We start from the raw sequence: 22,192 nt of genomic DNA, 5'->3' as shown, positions 1-22,192 counted from the left end.
ATTTTGTCATTTTCCCTTACTCAAAAAAAAAAAAAAGCTTTGAATTGAAATTATTTAAAAAACTCTCGTGACCCTTACACCATCTTCTTTCTCCCTCCTTCACTCCACCATTAACATCTCTCTTTCTCTCTCTAGTCTCTCTCTCTGGTACCGATCTTTCTTCTAAGTAAAGCACCAATTTCAGCATAAATCCAAATGGGTTTCATCATTTCCTCTTGGTATTCTCATATATTCTTCGCCTTACTATTTCTAATTTGAAAGCTTGTGAACAGCATTTGTGCTTAGGTACACGAAGCCCCAAAACAAGAAAGCACATACCCAGAGGTTTTTAGGCGTTTTTTTTGAGTTACAGCTAATATTATGCTGTTTTGTCAACTGGGTTTTAGCGTTTTTCTGTTTTGTCATTGTGGTTTCTCGATCTTAAGACTTCTTGGCTTTTTCCCCAATGTGTACTGTGCTGTTGTTCCCAAGTTTGAAATTTTCTAGTATTTTCTACAGTTCTTTACTTTTGGTTACATGGATCTTGGTGGGTAATTTTCTTCGGTTCTTGTTTAGTAGAAAAAAATTGATGGTCATTTGGTGGGTTTTAGGGAGCTTGCTAGGTATCTAATTTTTTGATTTTTCTGTGAGCTTTGTAGCTTATGGTGCAATGTTGATCGTATTTTTGTGATTCTGTTAGGATTTTCTCTGGTTAATGTAGACGCTACAATTGCAGAATTTGCACCCCGCAAATTTCTATTTGTTCGAGTATGTGATAAATTGCAAATACGATCCAAGTAATAAATTCCCAAGTTTGATTTTGGTTTGGGACCTCTGTTGACTATTTGTTGAAATTGACATCTTGTTTAATGTGGGGGTGATTATTTTTGTAGCTGATTCAAATTTGATGAATCGTTTTATGCTTTTGAACTTCTTTGATTTTTAGTAATCATGGTGTTAATAAATTGGTCAGGTAACTGCTGAAGCTATTGAAGATTGCCGTTTAATTGAGGAGTTGGATGGTCTTTCTGAGAGTTGTATAGAGGAGAGATTATAAATTTGGAACATGACTTCTGATATGCCACCAGTTAGTATGAGGTCAAGCAGGTCTTCTTTTGGCTCAAGTAACGGATATGAAACACCTTCTCATTATTCCTTTCCAACCTCAAATGGGGATGATTATGATAGTGATGGTTCCAATTTCGCTCCTCCGTAAGTTTGTTTGTTCAATTTTATCATTAGATTTCCTTCTTTGGTCTTATTTCATACTTTAATGAAAATGGTTAGTGTTATCTAATGCTGTATTTCCTACCTTACAAGTTATCATTGCCAACTGCGTTTTTGCGTTATGTAATGTGCAGCACTCCAAATACCCTCTCATCAGTACTGTCACCCGAACTTGCTGGTGCAATACCATATATTGACAGATTCCAGGTGAGACATGACTTTGCAGAAAAAGAGAATCTTTTTAGTCTGTATGCACACAACAAAGATTGGAGTGTCTTTTTTTCATTTTCTGAATTTGTTAAGAATGACATGGTCAACCTCAATTATGCTTTGCTGCTACTACAGAAAGGTAATATAGATTCTTTGTGGTTGTAGGTTGAGGGTTTTTTGAAGGCTATGCAAAAGCAGATCCACTCTGCCGGCAAACGTGGGTTCTTCCTGAAAAAATCTGTTGGGCCACAAGTTCGAGAAAAGTTTACATTTGAGGATATGCTGTGTTTCCAAAGGGTGAGATTAAGCTATTTAGCTTGTTACACTTTTGGAAAATGTATCTCTTGACACTTGCACGCTAAAAACAGCTTGCATCCTGGCAGGAATCCATTCCAACATCAATTTTGAAAATAAATGGTGATCTCATTAGCAGGGCAGTTAAGTTATTTCAGTCCATTCTGAAGTATATGGGTATTGATTCCTATGATAGAGTGGCTCCAATCAGCTTGGATGAGCGGATTGAGCTTGTTGGCAAGCTATTTAAGCAGGCCCTGAAGCTGTCTGAGCTTCGGGATGAAATTTTTGCACAAATTTCAAAACAAACAAGGAATAATCCGGAGAGGTACTTTGACCATCAAGTTTATTGATTGAGAAAGATATTCTCTTCTTTCTGCTGATTCTTTTGCTTTTTAACTTGACAATGTTCCTCACATGCTTGTTTCGTACATACAGGCATTCTTTGATTAAAGCATGGGAGCTAATGTACTTGTGCGCATCTTGCATGCCTCCGAGCAAGGAAATTGGTGGATACTTGTCAGAATATATTCATACTGTAGCACATGGAACTAGTACTGATTCCGAGGTTCAAGTTTTTGCTATAAATACTCTAAATGCACTGAAACGTTCTATTAAGGCTGGACCTAGGCACACGATACCTGGTCGTGAGGAGATTGAAGCTCAGTTAACTGGTAAAAAGCTTACTACAATAGTGTTTTTCTTGGATGAAACCTTTGAGGAAATTACATATGACATGGCCACCACTGTTGCTGATGCCATTGAGGTATTGCTGATTTCCATATAGTTTACTCTTTTGATAAATTTGATGCTAATGTTTGAGTTATGTGACAAGAAATACAAATGGAATTTATAATTTGGTAGGGGCGAAACAAGATTTAGCAGATCCTTGTTTTTATTCTCCAATCTTTTATCCAAGAGCTAACGGCCATGTCTGACTCAGTATGAACTTTACATGAGAGTTGGAAAATCTCTATTTACATGTGGACTATGTAGGGTTCACTAGTAATTCCTTGGTATTCAGGTGTAATGTTTAATGAGAAAAGTTGCCTGGTAAAAAGTAGGATAAATGTAACTTCTTGGTTAATTTATATGTGATATATCTTTCCTTCGTTCATGAATGCAAACACTGCTCTGAAGATACTATACTATAAGAGGGAGGCGACAATATGTGCAGGAGGGAGTAAGATAATGCTGCATCTCCGAATGTATTCTTGAATGAAACATCCTAGTAAAATAATTTTCATAAAAATAGTTATCCTTGAATAAACCTAATTGATAGATGATATATAGTTTAAGATGTAATAGCGAGCCTTCATTTCCTATAGCTTAAACAGTCTTGACTTACACAACCTAACACCTTAAGGCAATATTGGAGTTGCCTAGGCCATTATAAACCATTTTTCCACTTACAAAACCCATGTGGGACATGTTCTTTAACACTAAAATTTGCATTGGCAGTTTCACTCTTTTATCTCTTCCTTTCTTCTTTGTTCTATTCCGTATATGTTTCTTTATCAATATTTGCTTCCTTCCAACATACATCTCATGGCTGTTCTGAATCTTTTATTTACTTGGCTTAGTGTTTAGGTAGTAATTGACTTCTGAACAGTCAAATGGACAGCCTCTTATAGTTTGTTCTGGAACCTTAATTTTTGTGCATTTGTCTGTTACTTCTTTTTCTCCTCTTTCTCAGACTCATTTTTCTTAAGACTCCAGAATTTTAAAGTTGTGACTTGTGTATAGACGTATAGTCATAGACAGCTTAGTCTCTGTAACTTGAATTTTAGAAAGGTCTTTGAGATCATTTGACATGGTTTATTGTCACCTTTTTAATTTGACAGTTTTTATTTAAGAAAGTCCTCTTTAAGCATTCTTAGTTTCTTGGGGAAACAAATATTTTTAACATTGGATATGATGATATGACGTATTCCCTTTATAATTTTTGTTTGACATACCTTCTCTTTCAGGAGGTTGCAGGGATAATCAAATTGTCTGCTCATGCTAGCTTCAGTTTGTTCGAGTGCCGTAAGGTTGTTACTGGTTCTAAATCTCCAGACCTTGGAAATGGTACTATTTCCTTTCCACATTATAAATTCTTTTAAGGTCGAATATTCTGCATTTTAAACATGTATATTCTCTGCAGAGGAGTATATTGGTTTGGATGAAAATAAGTATATTGGAGATCTTCTGGCGGACTTTAAGACATCGAAAGATAGAAGTAAAGGGGAGATTTTGCATTGTAAGTTGATTTTCAAGAAAAAGTTGTTTCGAGAGTTAGATGAAGCTGTTACAGAGCCAATGTTCGTGCAACTATCGTATGTTCAAGTACGTTAGTTTGCTTTAGTTAATTGAGCTATGCTAAATGTTTAAATCATTGGTATACCTTCAAATTAAAGTTGACTCTACTTTGTAATAATATTTGTTGTGTTCACAGTTGCAACATGATTACATAATGGGCAATTATCCTGTTGGCAAGGAAGATGCTGCACAGATGTCTGCTTTGCAGATCCTGGTTGACATTGGATATGTGGATGGCCCTGAATCTTGCACGTCAGTAGTTCCTTTTTTAACTTTTGTTCCTTTTAGATTATGCCTCATGCTTTTCTCCCAAATTTGAGTTGTATCCAGTTTCATATTCCTTCTTACTAGTACTTTTCCTTTCAAAGCCTGAACATGTTATAGTGTTTATGCTTATTCTATATTCTAAATTGTTTTTTTTTATTCTAGTGACTGGACATCACTGCTGGAGCGATTTCTACCCAGACAAATTGCAATGACACGGGCAAAGAGGGAATGGGAATTGGATATCCTTTCTCGTTACAAAGTGATGGTAAGAGCTTTATCTGGGTCTTCTTGGTCAATGAATAATGTTCTAAGAAATTGAATAGAAGTTCTTTTATCAACTTTTTCCTTAATGGTGTTTTTTATGCTTAACTATATGTGTTTTCATTCATACTAAAAGGTGTTCTCTAATCAATACAACAACAACAACTATGCCTCAGTCCCCAACAATCGTGGTCGGCTTGATGGATCCTTGCTATTCCATTTAAGCTCATGTCATCACCACACAAGTGTTCTCCAATCAATATTAGATTATTTATGTTTCCTGCATTTCTTGAAGCCATTTTTGTGAGCAGGAAAAGAGAACTACAAGCAGTTCTCGACTGTTGTCCCTGAGTTACTTTTCAACCGTTCACTTTGTTCTATCTGTTTCTTTTTTCATTCTGGCTAGTTTTCCCTTCATTTATTTGAAAATCTGCTAACCAGCTATCCCATGATTTATGTTTAAATTACTTGGATTATATTTTAGCCATGAATTGCCTGTGTTTGTGAAATGCTACCAACATAAGGTTCATTCTTTTAATTTCTTTAGGAAAATCTGACAAAAGATGATGCCAAACAACAATTTTTGCGGATCCTGAGGACGCTTCCTTATGGGAATTCAGTTTTCTTTGCTGTTCGAAAGATTGATGATCCTATTGGACTTTTGCCTGGGAAAATCATTTTGGGCATTAATAAGCGTGGGGTATGATATAATGTATAGTGTTGCTTAATTATTTTAGAAGTGCAATGTGTATTTACTTTAGGCATGATTTCTTTTTCTCCACAGGTTCATTTTTTCCGTCCAGTTCCAAAGGAATATTTGCATTCAGCTGAGCTTAGGGACATAATGCAATTTGGTAGCAGCAACACTGCTGTATTCTTTAAGATGAGAGTTGCTGGTGTCTTGCACATATTTCAGTTTGAAACGAAACAGGTTCCTAGTGTTTCTATTACCAAGGAACATGCTTATGTTATGTGTTCTTAGATTGTCATTGAATCTGACTCACCATTTTGCATAGCTTGACATCTCCATTCTATGTAGGGAGAAGAAATTTGTGTTGCTCTGCAAACACATATTAATGATGTGATGTTACGCCGCTACTCTAAAGCCCGCTCTTCTGCTAATGGTTCTGTTAATGGAGATGTTCCAAATAATCTCAAAACTGCAAACACTGATATTAATGAAAGACGCATTCAGGATTTGTCTAGAGCCCTTGAAGAATCTCAGAAGAAAGTGAATGATGTGAGTGGTATTTGTTGTTGTAGAAGAAACTTTTTTGCTTTTTGCGAAGTTAGAATTGAAATACATAACGTATAAGGTATATGCTGCTGGTAATATGAAAACAGGGACTGTTCTTTTATGTTAACATAAGTTGACTCGCCATATTAGAATAGATTTCTCATCTCCTTCTATCAGATGTCTCTCTGGGGAAATGTACACCTATTTGCTCTACCCATTTTGCATTCATCCATCTCTTCAATTACCATAGTCAAATACAATGAGATGTAATTTTAGGCACACATTTGCTTTGAGCTCATGGTCTTTGTAATGATAAGCAGTTGCTGGAAGATTTACATGAAAGGCAAAAACAAGAATCAGAGATGCAAGAAGAATTGGACAACTTAAAAGATAACTTGAGTTCCGAGAAGCAAAATTTAGCAGCGTCTGCTTATGATTGTGATAAATTCAGATCTTTATGCGATGAAAAAGATGCAGAGCTTCAGGTGTTTGTTAAATGTCCTTGAATTTGATGTATTGAGGCAACAATCATCTCATTGTATTAGTCCATTCCTTACAGGCTGCCCTAACGGAGAAGCGAAACTTGGAAATGCGGCTTTCAAAGTTAAGTTCTCAAGGTTTGGAGAAAAATATTACAAAAGAGTTGGTTGAAGCAAATAACCAGGTAGCTACAAATTTGTGTTTGGCCTTAAATTTTTGTCGAAATTAGTTGGTTAGCTTAATAAACCTACAAAAAAAAACCTTATGTGGCTTTCACTTGCAGGTCTTACAGAAGATCCAAGAAGAGTTGAAAGCTCGTACTATGGATTTGCGTACTGCAGAAGAAACAAAGAGGAGGCTTTTGAGTGAAAAAGCATCACTTGAGGAAAAAGTCATAGGACTAGAGAAGAAGAAATCAAATGAGGTATGTTGCCTTAATGTCTTTGTGTTTAGCATTCATTCTGTATTTGTATTGATATTTTATTTGACTGCACTGATTTTTTGAAGTACAGATGGAAAATCTCCAGAAAGATTTTGAAAGAGAATGCAAGGGACTGAGGCTCCAAGTCTCTGAACTTCAAAGGAAACTAGAAGAGGCCAAACATGACTTGATTGGTGCACAGTCAGGTCTTGAAGCTAAAGACAAGGAGCTAGAAATGTTACAGAATAATCTGAAGGAGCTTGAGGAGCTGAGAGAAATGAAAGAGGTGAACATCTTGTACTGATATTTACAATTAGTTGCTATCGGTTATATGATCCTCAATACCCATTGGTTCTGTATTGTAAGGATTCATGATTCAGTAACTATTTTTAAGCTGGCAGTACACTTACAAGACCATCTTCCTTTAGATGTGTTTGGAACCAGCAATGTTAGCAAGCTCACACAGGCAGAGTTTATACTAGATATTTGTGTCATAATATATGCCCAATTTATTATGGTATGTCAAACATCATATTTTCATTTTTAATATGACAAGTACTTAACAGGACATTGATCGAAAAAATGCACAAACTGCTGCCATCTTGAAAATGCAAGGGGTTCAATTGGCAGAAATGGAAGCACTTTACCGAGAGGAACAAGTTCTGAGGAAAAAATACTTCAATATAATAGAAGGTAAAAATTACCGGCCTTACTTTATTTTGTGCCTCTTGACATTTTTTCTTAAAAAAATTTATTTGCTATTTCTATTTGAAGTGTAATGTTATGGACCTTACTCATCCTCAGATATGAAAGGCAAGATCAGAGTCTACTGTAGATTAAGACCACTTTGTGAAAAGGAAATTATAGCGAAGGAAAGAAATGCCATCAGAAGTGTTGATGAGTTTACTGTTGAACATTTATGGAAAGATGATAAGGCAAAACAGCACATGTATGATCGTGTCTTTGATGGAAATGCTACCCAAGATGATGTGTTCGAAGATACTAAGGCAAGCAAGAAGTCAATTGATCTCTTTTAGATCTAATCTATGCATATTGCCTAACAGCTTCTTAGTTTGATATGTTGTTGGTGCAGTATTTGGTGCAATCAGCTGTAGATGGATATAACGTTTGCATATTTGCATATGGACAAACTGGATCTGGCAAGACATTCACAATCTATGGAGCTGATACTAATCCAGGACTGACACCAAGAGCTATGTCTGAACTCTTTAGAATTATGAAACGAGACAGTAATAAGTTCTCTTTCTCTTTAAAGGTAAACTCCTCTGATTCTTTAAAAGATTATGATAGGTTTTTATTCCGGCTTTAATTAGTTTAGGTAGTACATTAATTATGCTTCAAATTATCTTACCTTATAAAAAAAGTACATTAATTATGCTATGCTTCAACTTTCTAAATTTCCACTTCTTCAATGAAACATGTAATTACAAAAATTGTTAAGACTATGAGTATTTGAATGTTTTCACCTTGTGAGAATGAGTTCAATTTTTTTTTTAGAATGTTTTCAACTTGTTTTCTTTTCGTATGATTTCTCTCCTTATTCGGTGCTTATAAGTTATAGAGTTCCTGAATAGATGGACTTCCTGGAAGGCTCATAGTAATCTCATGATTGTTTATGAACTTGTTCAGGCGTACATGGTAGAGTTGTATCAGGATACGTTGGTGGATCTTTTATTGCCAAAGCATGCAAAGCGCTTGAAATTGGATATAAAAAAAGATTCAAAGGTGATTGTTATTTAGAGCTTCTCAAATTATCAATACTTCTTAAGTCAATAGTTCCTTTGCAGTCCTCTTTTCATTTTACTAAGCTTGAATAAGCGTATGTTTATCTTTTTATTTTGGCTGTAACAATTAGCAAAATTTGGCACAAACAGGGCATGGTTTCTGTAGAGAATGTGACAGTGGTTTCTATTTCAACGTACGAGGAGCTTAAGACAATAATCCAAAGAGGATCTGAACAGCGTCATACGACTGGAACCTTGATGAACGAGCAGAGTTCAAGATCTCATCTTATTGTTTCAGTTATTATTGAGAGTACCAATCTTCAAACTCAGGCAATTGCCAGAGGGAAGGTAGGTGCATCACTCCCTTTTGCTTCTTGCGACAATTTGAACTCTTGCGACTTATATGATGCACATCCTAGGGGATTTGAAAGTGCATGTAGACAGAAGATTGGAGGGGAGATGTCTACTCACTTAAGACCGTTCGTGATTCCCACCCTCCTATAAGTAGTCCACTGAGAGTAGGGAGCTCTAGTACTCGTTGTCTTACTCGTTATACTGGCATAAACCATGCCTAGATACCCGAAAACCGGTTTTCCCGAAAAAGTAGAAACGATATGACTTAACCCTACTGCGAGAGGGACGCCTCGCGAGCCGGGCTTTTGAAGGCAGAGACCGCCCCAGGCTTCGCCCTAATTCCCATCTAAGGTTGAATAAGATTAGTTGTAGACCCGGGTCAAAGCGGAATATTCTGATTCGGCTTTAGCGCAAGGTGGAAAGTCTCAATTCAATGCTGCGGTTGATGACATCATATCATCCGAAGAAACAGAAAATACCAAAAAGTTCGAATTCACAGCTAATAACAATATTGATCACTTGCTTTGCCTTCGTTTGAATAGGAAACTTTTTTTGCATCCTGATGGTTTGATGGTGTAGCTCAATTTTTTCTTTGTATCTTTAGCTTCTACTTTATTCTTTTCTGTGTGTCTGCAGCTGAGTTTTGTGGATCTTGCTGGCTCAGAAAGAATTAAAAAGTCTGGTTCAGCTGGCAATCAATTAAAAGAAGCTCAAAGCATCAACAAGTCCCTGTCAGCACTTGGTGATGTTATAAGTGCATTATCTTCCGGGAATCAACACATTCCTTATCGAAATCACAAGCTAACCATGTTGATGAGCGACTCATTAGGTGGAAATGCTAAAACCCTGATGTTTGTAAATATCTCTCCAGCAGAATCAAACTTAGATGAGACTCACAATTCCTTGACGTATGTTCTTATTTGTGCATATATGTTCTTTATTGTTTCATTTCTTGTTCTTGTTATTCGTAGTTAAATGAGCAAATAGTTTTCCTCCTTAAATTGATCGTTTAGCTATCTGGAAATTTGGTTTCCGTGCTTCACAGGTATGCATCAAGAGTCCGTTCTATTGTAAATGATCCCAGCAAAAATGTTTCCTCTAAGGAAGTCGCTCGTTTAAAGAAGCTAGTGTCATATTGGAAGGAACAAGCTGGTAGAAAAGGGGATGATGAGGAGTTGGAGGAAATCCAAGATGAACGACCAACTAAAGACAAGACTGATGGTCGTTATTCAATGTAAAACATCTAGAATTGAACGTGAGGAATGATAATCAAGTTGAGAATCTTGTTTAGCTGCCTCAAAAGTTTGATGAGGGAATAGTGAACCATTGAACAGCTTGTTCAGCTGGTACTAAATGGTTGAGATTTTCCTTCCCAGAATTTTGCTTTCTGATTGGGAGGCTTAAAGAATTTAGCTTAGGGAGTCCTCAATCCTTATGTTGTATAGAATATGTGTATATTGTACTTATCAATCAATCAATGGTTACTTCATTCTTTCTCCCCAAATTATTTTTCTTTGTTTTAGATGTTGAAAATCCTTATTATGTTGATAATTAGGCAAAGAATACTGGATCGAAACATAGATGTGCATGGTGAACAATCAAAATATACGCAAGGCGTGGATTTTGGTTGAAATTTATTTTGAGTATATGGTTTGAGCCATGGATAAAAGAGACAACCAAAATTTTTTAACGAAAAGTATTTTGGTGGTTCTCTGAATAATTTTTGATAAGGGGACTCATTACTTAGGCCAGAAGTAGGAAGTCTATTTATTAGATAAACAACATGGTGACAAGCCAATGACCACAATTCAGGTGCTAGAGAGGCTTCATTGAGGAAAGTTCTGGCTGTTTCAACAATGTGACGATGTCATCGTTCAGATTTGGCAACTCGTTCGGGTGTGTAAGGTGGTGAAATTGAATGCTCAATACCATTTTGTTGTAGGTAGGGTTTAAGACCCATGTATTCACTTCCGCCATCTGTATAAACAGAAACAATTTTGTGTTTAAATTTTTTTTTCACCAAAGGATAAATTTTTTCAAAAATGGAGGCAACTTTACTTTAATTTTTTGTTGTGTACAACCAAATATATTTGGTGTAATGATCAACAAAGATGAAGTAATACAACATCATGTCGATGGATAAAACGGGAGATGGAACCCATAAATCACTGAATAAAGTTTGCAACGGAGCATTACTATTTAAAGGTAGTCGTTGAAATGGCAAACGATGAGCTTTATTGGATGAAAAAGAATTACAAAACTCAAACGTTTCTTTGATGTTATTCAGGATGAAATCTAGAATTTTCAAATAAGGATGACCTAAGCGACGATGCCACAATTGTCGAGAGACTTTGATGGAGGTGAAATTGACAGAGGAAGGCTTATGACCCATGTGTTGTTACTCATAAAGTCTATTTTTGTTCCGTCTTTGTACCAACAGTCTTCAAGTTTTGAGATCTTTCACAAGAAAAGAATACGAAAAAACTTCAATAGAGTTTAGTCTGTCACTGCAAAACTTGGCAACTGAAATGAGGTTCTTTTTTATAGAAGGAGCACAAAGAATGCCAGAAAGCATGAAATTAATATTAGAAGCCTTGATTTGAGTTAAATCAGTATGAGTAATGGGAATAGTTTTACCGTCACCCATGGGCACTTCCTCATTGCCAGTATATTCTTCAAGGTTGTCTGAATCTGTTATTACATGATGTGTTGCTCCAGTTCAAGGATTCAAAAATTTGAATCTGGGTGATGATTCGACACAAAATTGATTTTTCTTCAAAGTGATTGTGTGACTTTGATTAATACACATCAGATGTGTGACCAATCTTTTGGGCTACTTACCACTTGTATTAATCTGAAATAATTAGGCTAAGCAGCCCTACTTATCAGATTGATTTGTTCTGTATACTCCAACCCAAAAAGAATTGATTATTATATATTTTGCATTTTCTTTTTGGAACCATTAGAGAAATTTCAGCAGAATGATCCATTTTTTTTCCAGCATTCTTATACCAACTTGATTTCAAAGATAATAAATCCCTTAAAAGGAGTTTAACAAAATCCCTAAGAAATCACTTTAATTGAGGGATTTTGCCTTGTAGGATTTGTTGCCACCTATAAAAGCAACGTTAGACAATTCTTACCTAATTATAAACTTCTTAGTAATGAAAATGAGCAAAAACTTCTTCATTCGTCTCGCCAAAAAATGCCCTTATTTTATCAAATACCTCACTATTTTTTTCTTTTACCATTTTTATTTAAACACGTAATTATTTTTCAGACCTCATTTATAAGATTACATTGAATATATTATTGTCATTACAGATTCATAATCCGACCCGGAATTGTCTTAATATGATATGGTAACTAGGAAAACAAATTAATACTTCCTCTATCACAAATTATTTATCGTAATTTTTAAAAACAACAGTTTAAATTATTATTTTTTCACTTTAAAAATTCAAAATAAAATTATTTATTCTTTCTTATTTTACCTTTAACACTAATTGTTTTTGAAGACTATAAATATTTCAACTGTGGGAGGATGATACATAAATAATGTAAATATTCAATAAAAAAATTATTTCTAAAAACATAAATAAATATAAAATAATTAAAATCCTTTCTAATTAATATTTCTCTAAAAAAAATGTGATAAAAAAGAATTATAACAAATAATTTAGATAATTGATTAAACTAATTACAATGTTGATTTGACTTTTTGTTTTCTCCCTCCCACGAGAGGGTATTCATGCGGAAAGGCCGAAATTGTGTTCCCTCTCAAATTCAACGCATCAAAATTCTTCACGTCTCAATTTACTCGATACAGTTTGAAGTTAAAATTTCTATATTTAAATTTTAATTGTGAAATTAAATACATAAACTTTAAATTTTTAAAAATAAAATTTATATATTTTAAAATTAAATAAAAATAACTAAAAATTTAGTTAAAGATTCATAAATGTTGGGACGGACGGAGTATTTCATTTCACTATAAGAAGACTTCAAACAAGTAAAACCCCAAGTTTAAAAAATAAACTAAAGGTAAGAGCAAAAACAAAAATGGAGACTGAAAATTCAGTGCCAGTAATTGATTTACAGGAGTTTCCAAGAGAATTATCCAAGTTGATTTGGGCGTGTGAAGAATGGGGTTGTTTCAGAATTTTAAACCATAATGATATCCTTCCAGTTTCAGTCATGGAAGATATGAAGGAAGTGGTGAGGACATTGCTGGATCTTCCAACTGAAATCAAGAAACGGAACAAGGACGTAATTGCAGGATCTGGGTACATAGCCCCTAGTGAAATAAACCCTCTTTATGAAGCTTTGGGTCTCTATGATATGTCCTGTCCTGAAGATGTAGGTGCCTTTTGTACTCTGTTAGATGCATCTCCACTCCAGAGGTTTGATTTTTACTTTTTCAGTTTCTTGAAAATGAAAAGTTGAGTTCTTTGTGCATTTGAAAATGAATAGTAGGATTCATTTGTTCATTCGTTGTTGTTACCCTTGATTAATTAGCTATGTCAGCGACTTGTCAGGTGGAATGTTGGAATTGAAAAATTGACTAATGAAGAATCTAATTCAAACACACAGTTTGCAAGATCATTGAATTTGTTTCACTAGTTTAATAGTGTAATCACATGTATATAGACACGAACTACAACAAAGAATCGTAGCTTTGTCACAGAATAGTTTAACACTTTTCGCAGAAGAAATTTTCACAAAAATCTTCACTTAGAACTTTACAAGAATTGGAGAAGAAGAAGCAAGAAGGAACTTTTTCTTTTTGATTTTAGTGAGGAAAAGATGTGTTGTTTCTTTTGAACAGAAACCTTTTATAAGCTAAAGGGATACAACTATTCAAATAGTTGTTTCTTTTTCCTTTATATTTATTAATATATATAATACATAATTATATATTTAATCTCTCATGGATCTGGGTTGACCCATGTGGGTGACCCGTCCAATCTCCTTCAACTAAATATAGAAAAATACACTTGTTTGGTATAGGCTGAAAAAGGGAAGTAAGACACTTGAATTGGGACGGAGGGAGACTTTTTTAGTTTCTTGATGATGAAAAGTTTTCTTTGTGCATTAGAAGTTGGTGGTGAGCTAGTTTAGAAAATGAATAGTAGGATTCATTGTTGTTACTCTTGATCAATTAGCTAGGTCAGCGACTTGCAGGTAGAATGTCGGAATTGGAAACTTTACCAAATATAGAAAAAGATACTCTTTTTGGAACAGACTGAAAAAGGAAAGTAAGACGCTTGATTTGGGACGGAGGGAGTACCTTTTTAGTTTCTTGACAATGAAAAGTTGAGTTCTTTGTGCACTAGAAGTTGGTGATGAAAAGTTGAGTTTGTTGTGCATTGATAGTTGGTTATGTTGGAGTTTTGAAAATGAGAAGTAGAATTCATTTATTGCTGATATCCTTGATGAACTAGCTATGTGAGTGACTTGCTGGTGGGATCTGGAAGTGATTTGTTCATATTCTTAGAAAGTTTGGTACTTAATTTTAGCACAATAGTTGAAGGAACTTAAATGATCAGTGAAGCTAATAGACACTTTAACCTTCTCAAAAAAAAATTAAAAAATAGACACTTTAATTGAGAGCTATTGCTTTTGTTTTCTCTTGTTTTTTTTTTTAAAACTCTTTTTCATAATTGTAATTTGAGTTAAACAACTACATACTCAGTCTAATCCCACGAGTGGAGTCTGGGGAGGGTATGTAGACCTTACCCCCTACTATGGGAGGTAGAGAGGTTGTTTTCAATAGACCCTTTCTCATGAAAAATAAGATGAGTGAAGAAACAAGGAAAACCAAACAAGGCATGTAACTACAACAAAATAATGCGATAATTGAAGTACAAGTAACAATAAATAGTAACAGAATTTGAAGAAATAAGAAACTGCACGAGTAATTCTACAACTATCCAAAAAGAAGTGCTTCTTACATGCTAGAGTGGCTTCATAAAGAAATTAACAAGAAAAAGGAATTGATATCTGAATATATTTCAAGAACAATGGGGGGCATGTTTGGGTAAACTATACTTACATTTCATATTGAAGAAATCTCGAAAGACTGCTCTACTAGAATGCTTATAAGCAGTTTGATTCATACTGTGAACAGAGAGACAATCACGAAGTATGCTGCAGCAATTAATGGACTAATGATGGACATTGTGCGAAAGATGGCTGAAGGATTGGGACTGCCAAATGTTTCCTTTGAGGAATGGCCTTGTCAGTTTAGGATTAACAAGTACCACTTCACCCCAGAAGCTGTAGGTTCCTCTGGTGTTCAGATACACACAGACTCAGGATTCCTTACTATTCTACAGGATGATGAGAGCGTTGGTGGTCTTGAGGTTATGAAGAAGTCTGGTGAATTTGTAGCAGTTGATCCCTGGCCAAACACCCTCCTTGTGAATCTTGGAGACATAGGCACGGTAACTATGCTGCAACTCTACCTAGTTCATTTTCAAGATTTGACTTGTTCCAACAATCTTATGCTAGCCTCTGGCGGGGCTTGTTTAGCAGGATGTTAGATAATTCCTGCTCCCTTACCCCTACTAAGATCGAGAAAGAAGAACTATATAATCATACTTGCTTTTTTCTATGTGAAGGCATGGAGCAATGGGAGATTTTACACTGTCAAGCATAGAGTGATATGCAAGGAAGCAAAAATACGGGTGTCTATTGCTTCATTCCTCTTAGGACCAAGGGACACAGCAGTGGAACCACCACAAGAGTTGGTAGATGCTGAACGCCCCCGTATCTATGTTCCTTTCACTTTCAAAGAATATAGAAAGCTCCGTTTCTCAACAAAGTTGCAGGCGGGGGAAGCTCTTGATCTTATGCGCACTAACTTGTAAAACTTTGGCAAGATCTCAGGTCCTCCTTTATATTGATTTACAAAATGAACTTGAAAGTAGAAATAGAAGATAAATCTTAGTGGGATGTCATCTACTATTGTCAACGATCTAATACTACAAGAGCCTATAAAATGGCAGAGCATTTATGCATATCAACAAAGCATCTGTGATCCGTCTTTATATTGTGTTCTTGTGTTATCTAATGCCTTTAATTGAACAGGTCTTATCTTTCATTATAATTTGAGATCTTGGTATTCTTTAAGTTGTATGTATAGTCCAATTGAGGCAACAAAGATACTTTGCTCCCATTCATTTTTTATCTTCTCCAATTTGGCTCGACATAGTAGCAACGAGTTTCTTTTACATAATTTTGGTTGACAGAGACTGGAAAACAATAATATAATGACATTTCTTACCATGAGATGTTTTTCGAGAGAGACACGCGCACTATATACAATCGTGAGACCAGCAGGTTTGTTCAATATTCTCGAGTAGCACCTAAGATAATAGAAGACTCTATGGAGACCTACACCTTTATGCATCATTTAGGAGGGTGAAATTGTAGGAGTAGATCCCTGGCCTTCAAGAACTTATATTACTTAGTATTATGCAAGCAAGTTCCCCGCTTGAGATACTGATCTGTACTCACCTTAATAATTTTGTTTGCTTAGAACCTTCCTATTAGATTAAAATGTTAGTTACTTGTTTTATAGTCAGTTCAAGATTATCAAGATGTCTAATAAAGAACAACAGTAAATATGACATAATGTAACGCTACAGAGTTATATGAATGTACATGGGCTGCTCTGATCTTTTCATCATGCCCCATTAACAAATTGAAAAGCAAAAACACATCAAACAAAAAGTAAAAAACTGAAGGAAATTTTTAACCTCCTCCCAAGAAAACATAATTACAGGAAATATTTTTAAAAAATAGAAGGCCAAAAAAATCAATTTTCCTTTTGGTAATAGCTTTTTACCATCAAAGTAACTACACCAAAGAGTGGTCTGCATTTGATGGGCTTTCCCTGCTTTGATAGTCAAGACTCCATCCTGAATTGAAATGAGAAGTTGTAATGGATGTTGTGTCCATAACACTTGAGTCTATGTCGATTGGCACCATTGATGGCCATACAAATGCTGGCTTGAATGGTGGAACTTCTGGTGCTGGTGCTGACCCTGATATAATCTGAAGTATGGCCTGTGTTTTAGGCCTGTCAGTAGCAATTGGATGTGCACAAGCCAAACCAAGTAGTAGAAGTTTCTTTGCTTCTTCAGCAACATAGTCATCTCCAAGCCTTTGATCAACAGCTTCCAAGATACGGCCATCGCGATGCAAGTACCAAACCCAATCAACAAAGAATTGAAAGCCATTAATCTTGGTTCCAGGTCTCTCGCCACATACAACTTCCAATAACACTGCCCCAAACGCGTACACATCAGACTGCTGTGTGGCTTTCCCGGTGTGGAAACACTCTGGTGCAATGTATCCCATTGTGCCAAGCACTCCTTCTGCCTCAGCATACGAGGTCCTTTCATTGTCAAGTGCTCGTGCAAGGCCAAAATCCCCAAGGCGCGCATTGAACTTGGAGTCAAGCATGATGTTACTTGCCTTCAGATCACGATGGACCACCCTCTGCTCATACTCATTGTGAAGATAGTGCAATGCTGAAGCAACACCTTGCACAATCTTGTAACGGACTTGCCAGCTGAGCGGCTGTTTATCTGGGCCCGAAAAGAGGTGCATATCTAGACTGCCATTAGGCATGTATTCATATACAAGCAGTAACTTTCCATTCTTATGACACCATCCTGTTACCATAAAATGTAATTGTTTGTTATATGGTTGTTTTTACAGTAAAAATCAGCTAGACACAGAATACCAAAATGGTCAACCTTTTTTGTTTGTTTGTATTTTACAAAAGAAAGTGCAAACCTCATCTCTTTGTAGGGTCAAATGACGAGAGCAGTAGGTGACACAGATAAGGTGTATGAAAATGAATGTATACTAAAATACGAAATTAATGTCCTTTTCATTGTATTTAATTTACCATCATTCAACTAACATCCAAAACTTTTCTCAATCATTGACGATGAATGAAAGGGATGTTAGGACAAAAAGGAAGCTTCCCAAAAATTTTGACATAAAAAATTGTTTGAACTTTGACAAATGGCTGCTAAGGATGATCTTCTTCTAAACAAATCAAAATGAAGGGCTTCAAGATAGTGCCTTGGTCTTCTAAATTGGAGGGACCAAAGCAATTAGCAACAAGTTGGTTCTTTGTCAAAAATTTAAGGCATTCCATTAGTTTTTCTTACTCCCTTGATATTTTTGGCATAAACTCCTACTTACCAAATGGTTGGAATCAACCCGTGGCGGAGGCAGAATTTTCATTAAGGGGTTCAAAGTGAATAGTACACACAAACTAACCGAAGATGGTTCTACTTCTACTATAAGATTATTTTAACTATTCAAAATGGCTCCGCCCCTGAGAATCAACTATTAAAACATCTATTACTGGGGAGTGCGTTGAGATGGATGTAATTCCTCTCGACTTCAAGCAATAAAAACGGAGAAACTCTTGCGATATAACATATAACGTTTCTTACTTTAGTGGGTCCTATGCAACACAAATCCAGTTAGAAATCTGCTTGTCAGAAGATGATCCAACTTAAACCTAGCATGCTAAATGACAGACTAGAAAGACTAGTCCCATGTCAAAATTACACAAATTAGTTGAATAAGCATGTAAGATCATGCGATTACTGAGTGGAAAGTTACTGGGAAATTAAAAGCATAAAAAGATAAGGGCATGTACTCACGCGGTTAATGGGTCTAATATCCGACATGGGTGCGGCTACATATATATGACATAGTACTCCCGCTGTATTAATTTATATGACTTATTTTTCTCTTTAGTCCGTATAAAAAAAAATGGCACATTTCTATATTTATAACAATCTAACTTTAAAATACCTTTAATGAAATGACTTATAACCACACAAATATCTATGATTCATTTTAAACTCCAAGTTTCAAAAGTTCTTTTTTCTTAAACTCCGTTTCAAATCAAACTATATCAAATAAATTGAGACGAAGGAAGTAATTAAAGTCTATGGCACCATTCTTTGAAGTCACATCAATGGAATCCCTGTAATGAATTCTCTCTTTCATTGAGAATCAAAGAACATATCCGACAATTTCTGTTTCTGATTGCTAAATTCAATGAAACTTGGCTCCTCACCATTGTCCCTCTCTCATTGACTAATTATGGCAGGGGTGGGGCAAGAATTCTAAAAAACTAATCTTTACCCAAATTTGTAGCTACAAGTTGTGTGTGCACACAATTCTTGCAGTTGCCATTAAAGTTCATTCTTCTCTGCTAACTTGTTAAAAAAAAAGGGTATCGGTGTACTAAGTTCTAGTTATGCGCAAACTCAGGGAATGGGTCTATTGATTGCAATCTTAGACTGCATTTCTACAATATTTGTGACTCTAGTAGTGGTTCTAGAGACAAAGTAAGACATAGATCCAACTACAAAAATTCGAACTCGTGACAACTGCTATGACAACTTATATTATGAATAATTATCAGTACCATTTCTAAACAACAGGCACATATAACTCTAATACTCTACAAACAAATGTACAAAATCTATGTTCCAATAAAAATAAGACGACTTACCAAGCAATTTGACAAGATGTTTATGTCTGAGACGATTAATAATAGTAAGCTCAGCCAAGAAATCATCTTGCCCTTTGATGCTTTCCCTAGAAAACCACTTGACAGCAATATCTTTATTCTCCTCACCAGCTAAAAATCCTCTGTAAACAACTCCATATCCCCCTTGTCCAAGCTTATTCTTTTCATCAAAATTGTTGGTAGCTTTCTTCAAGGCCTTAAACTGAAACTCTTGTGGGGTTCCAGGCAAACTCTTGAGTGCACCCAATATATTTGACTGTGACCTATCAATCCTTTTCTTGTGGTAATAATACCCTAAATATGCTGCCCCAAGAAGCAATAGCAACACTACTGGAACCCCAACCCCTAGAACAACTTTCAACCAAGGGTGTTTCTTTTCTGGGAAGTACTCAACTGTCAAGTTCCATCTCAATACACAGTTGAGTTGGTAATTACTCCCAGTTGATGCAGAAAACCCAAAATATGATTCTTGATTTACATGGTCTTTTAAATCAAGATTATAAGTTAAGATGGGGGTTTTTGGTATAGGTGGAGTAGACCCATTTTTCTCTGCTTGTTCAGCAATATACACATCAAGAACTTTCTTGATTCCATCATATTGTACCCAAACATTGTAGAATCTTGCACCAATAGGAGCAAGTTCTATACCATGGGGTGATAAAGATTCAACCTTTACAGATCTAACACCATGAACATCAATACCTATATGGTTATCATCAGGGTCAAAGTTCTGCTTTGAAGTATCAAGCTCAACAGCAACAACTTTGTTACTAGATTTCCCATCTGTAGTAGCATTTGTCAACCCTAAATACTGCCCTTGACTATTAAGTGGCTTCTCCAAATCTGGAGAAATCAAGAACGTTAACCCTTCAGCAGCTGTTTCATTCTTTGGTCTGTAAATGTTGACAAGAAAAGAAGAGTTGAAAGATGCCACCCTTGTTTTATTGTCTGAAACATCACCATCCCAGAGCTTAAATGGCTGCTTAAAGAGGATTCTTCCTGAGTTATTGTTGAGATTGAAATCAGAAGAAGCAGAATCAGGTGTCACCTGAAGAGCAGAGTTGCTGATTGTTGCAGGCTTTTCAACTTCAAAAGTGTTAAAGAAAGTTTCATCAAAAGATGCATACTCTCTGTTGAAATGTTCCATTTTCTGAGCTTGAACTTTGAGCTGTAAAAGACAGAAGAGAAAGATGAAAATGGTGAGTATTTTTGCTGTCAACAATCCCATTTTTCATCAGCTGAGAGAGGGGAAAGAGGTGGCTACAGAGGAAGTTGATTTGGTGATGGACAAGAAAACAGGGGGAAGAAGAGAATCAATGAGCAGAAACTTTGAAGCACGTTGGGGTTGTCTTGCTTTTTTTGTAGATGCAAATAAAATAATTGATCAATCAGAGAGAAGAAAATGAGATACTATTACTTAAATAATTATAGACATTGCTAAACAAGGTTGAATAAGTTTTTGGTTTGGTCTCACACTCTTTCATACCATTGCCTAGAACTAAGTCAATCATCTTTGAGAAATTGTCTAATAATATTACTCAATTATTCATATTTTTTAGAAAATATACTTTAAATATTAAGGACATCTTTTTCTCTCATAATGGATAATGGATGACACGTCACATTATTCCTTTTGTAAACAAAATTTTTAACTATTTAAAATCATCCATATTTTATAGCTAATAAAAAAATTTACTTTTCCATATTATTAGAAAAAGAATTTTTTGTGATTAAATGTCATATCATATTTTTAACCTCGTTTACTTTTAACAAATTTATTTTTATTTATTTATTATATTAAAAATAAAATTACATTTTTATTTATCTATTTTAGCATATCAAGAGAATAATAAAAAAGAATTTTATTTTACTTTTAGGTATGGGATGACATGTCACATAATTCCTTTTTTAAACTATTTTAAATCATCCATATTTTATAACTAATAGAAATTTATTACTTTTCCATATTGTTAAAAAAATTATTGTTATTAAATGTCATATCATATTTTTAACTCCATTTACGTTTAATAAATTTACTTTTATTTATTTATTATATTATAAATAAAGTTGCATTTGTATTTATCTATTTTATCATATCAAGAGAATAATAAAAATGAATTTTATTCTTACTTTTAGTTATCAAAAATGGGAAATAGATAACTAAAAATGGGAAATAATTTAGAATGAATAGTTAATACTAAAAGTAAAAATAAAATTCTTTTTTATCATTCTCTTGATATGATAATATTGATAAATACATATGCAACTTTATTTTTAATAAAATAAATAAATAAAAATAAATTGAGTTAAAAATATGAAATGACATTTTAATAACAATAAAAATTCTTTTTTTAACAATATTGAATAGTAATAAATTTTTATTTAGTTATAAAATATGGATGGTTTAAAAGAGTTAAAAACTGTTAAAAAAAGAAATAATATGACATGTCATCCCATTAGGAGAGATAAAAATGTATTTATTCTTTGCAGTATATTTTGGAAAAAATATGAATAGTTGGGTGATATTGTAGTCCTAAAATAAACAAAAGTGATATTTCAAGGCATTTTCCCAAACATGGGTGACTGTTTGGGGAAATTACTCAAACTTGCCCCTTTCTTTTTTTATAACTATACAGTTCGAATGAGTTTTCGCGTCTCGACTAATTTCATGGCACCATTAAGGTAGAATTTGTCCATTCTCCGACTTTACTCCTTATTCTTTAAATTAAGTTCTATCAGCACTGACAAAGCCAAATATTTTATTAATGAATGTCAAAATATAAAAAAGATAGACTCACGTAAAAAAACAAGTCGAATTAACGTATAATATTTATACATAC

The 22,192-nt window shown here is 34.7% G+C and overlaps 3 protein-coding genes across 5 annotated transcripts; 2 read left to right on the top strand and 1 right to left on the bottom strand.

Moving 5' to 3' along the window:
- Positions 1–83: 83 nt before the first annotated feature.
- On the top strand, positions 84–10,265 carry LOC129872174 (kinesin-like protein KIN-14E). 3 transcript variants are annotated; one of them, XM_055947058.1, is made up of 24 exons: positions 84–218; positions 953–1,191; positions 1,341–1,413; positions 1,582–1,713; positions 1,800–2,038; positions 2,149–2,476; positions 3,681–3,780; positions 3,857–4,038; positions 4,148–4,263; positions 4,441–4,543; positions 5,087–5,239; positions 5,324–5,470; positions 5,579–5,779; positions 6,097–6,261; positions 6,336–6,440; positions 6,540–6,680; positions 6,769–6,963; positions 7,244–7,370; positions 7,482–7,684; positions 7,771–7,953; positions 8,328–8,423; positions 8,573–8,770; positions 9,413–9,684; positions 9,822–10,265. In XM_055947058.1, exons 2-24 carry the CDS (start codon positions 1,046–1,048, stop codon positions 10,012–10,014), a joined length of 3,798 nt encoding a protein of 1,265 aa, XP_055803033.1. In that variant the 5' UTR covers positions 84–218; positions 953–1,045; the 3' UTR covers positions 10,015–10,265. The 3 variants fall into 3 exon arrangements, with proteins under 3 accessions (XP_055803033.1, XP_055803035.1, XP_055803034.1); XM_055947059.1 differs by lacking the exon at positions 84–218 and adding an exon at positions 227–324; XM_055947060.1 differs by lacking the exon at positions 5,087–5,239.
- Positions 10,266–12,796: 2,531 nt separating this feature from the next.
- LOC129874855 (2-oxoglutarate-dependent dioxygenase DAO-like) lies at positions 12,797–15,887 on the top strand. The gene is made up of 3 exons (XM_055950231.1): positions 12,797–13,179; positions 14,907–15,222; positions 15,400–15,887. Exons 1-3 carry the CDS (start codon positions 12,839–12,841, stop codon positions 15,646–15,648), a joined length of 906 nt encoding a protein of 301 aa, XP_055806206.1. The 5' UTR covers positions 12,797–12,838; the 3' UTR covers positions 15,649–15,887.
- Positions 15,888–16,383: 496 nt separating this feature from the next.
- Positions 16,384–20,854, bottom strand: LOC129873429 (probable L-type lectin-domain containing receptor kinase S.5). Its single transcript, XM_055948525.1, has 2 exons — positions 19,335–20,854; positions 16,384–17,460 (listed from the first exon to the last, which is right to left on the bottom strand). Exons 1-2 carry the CDS (start codon positions 20,578–20,580, stop codon positions 16,640–16,642), a joined length of 2,067 nt encoding a protein of 688 aa, XP_055804500.1. The 5' UTR covers positions 20,581–20,854; the 3' UTR covers positions 16,384–16,639.
- Between the last annotated feature and the right edge of the window lie 1,338 nt (positions 20,855–22,192).

Source organism: Solanum dulcamara, chromosome 11 (assembly GCF_947179165.1).
Source record: "Solanum dulcamara chromosome 11, daSolDulc1.2, whole genome shotgun sequence".
Taxonomy (NCBI): Eukaryota; Viridiplantae; Streptophyta; class Magnoliopsida; order Solanales; family Solanaceae; genus Solanum; species Solanum dulcamara.
This window is presented reverse-complemented; position numbering and strand designations above follow the sequence as displayed.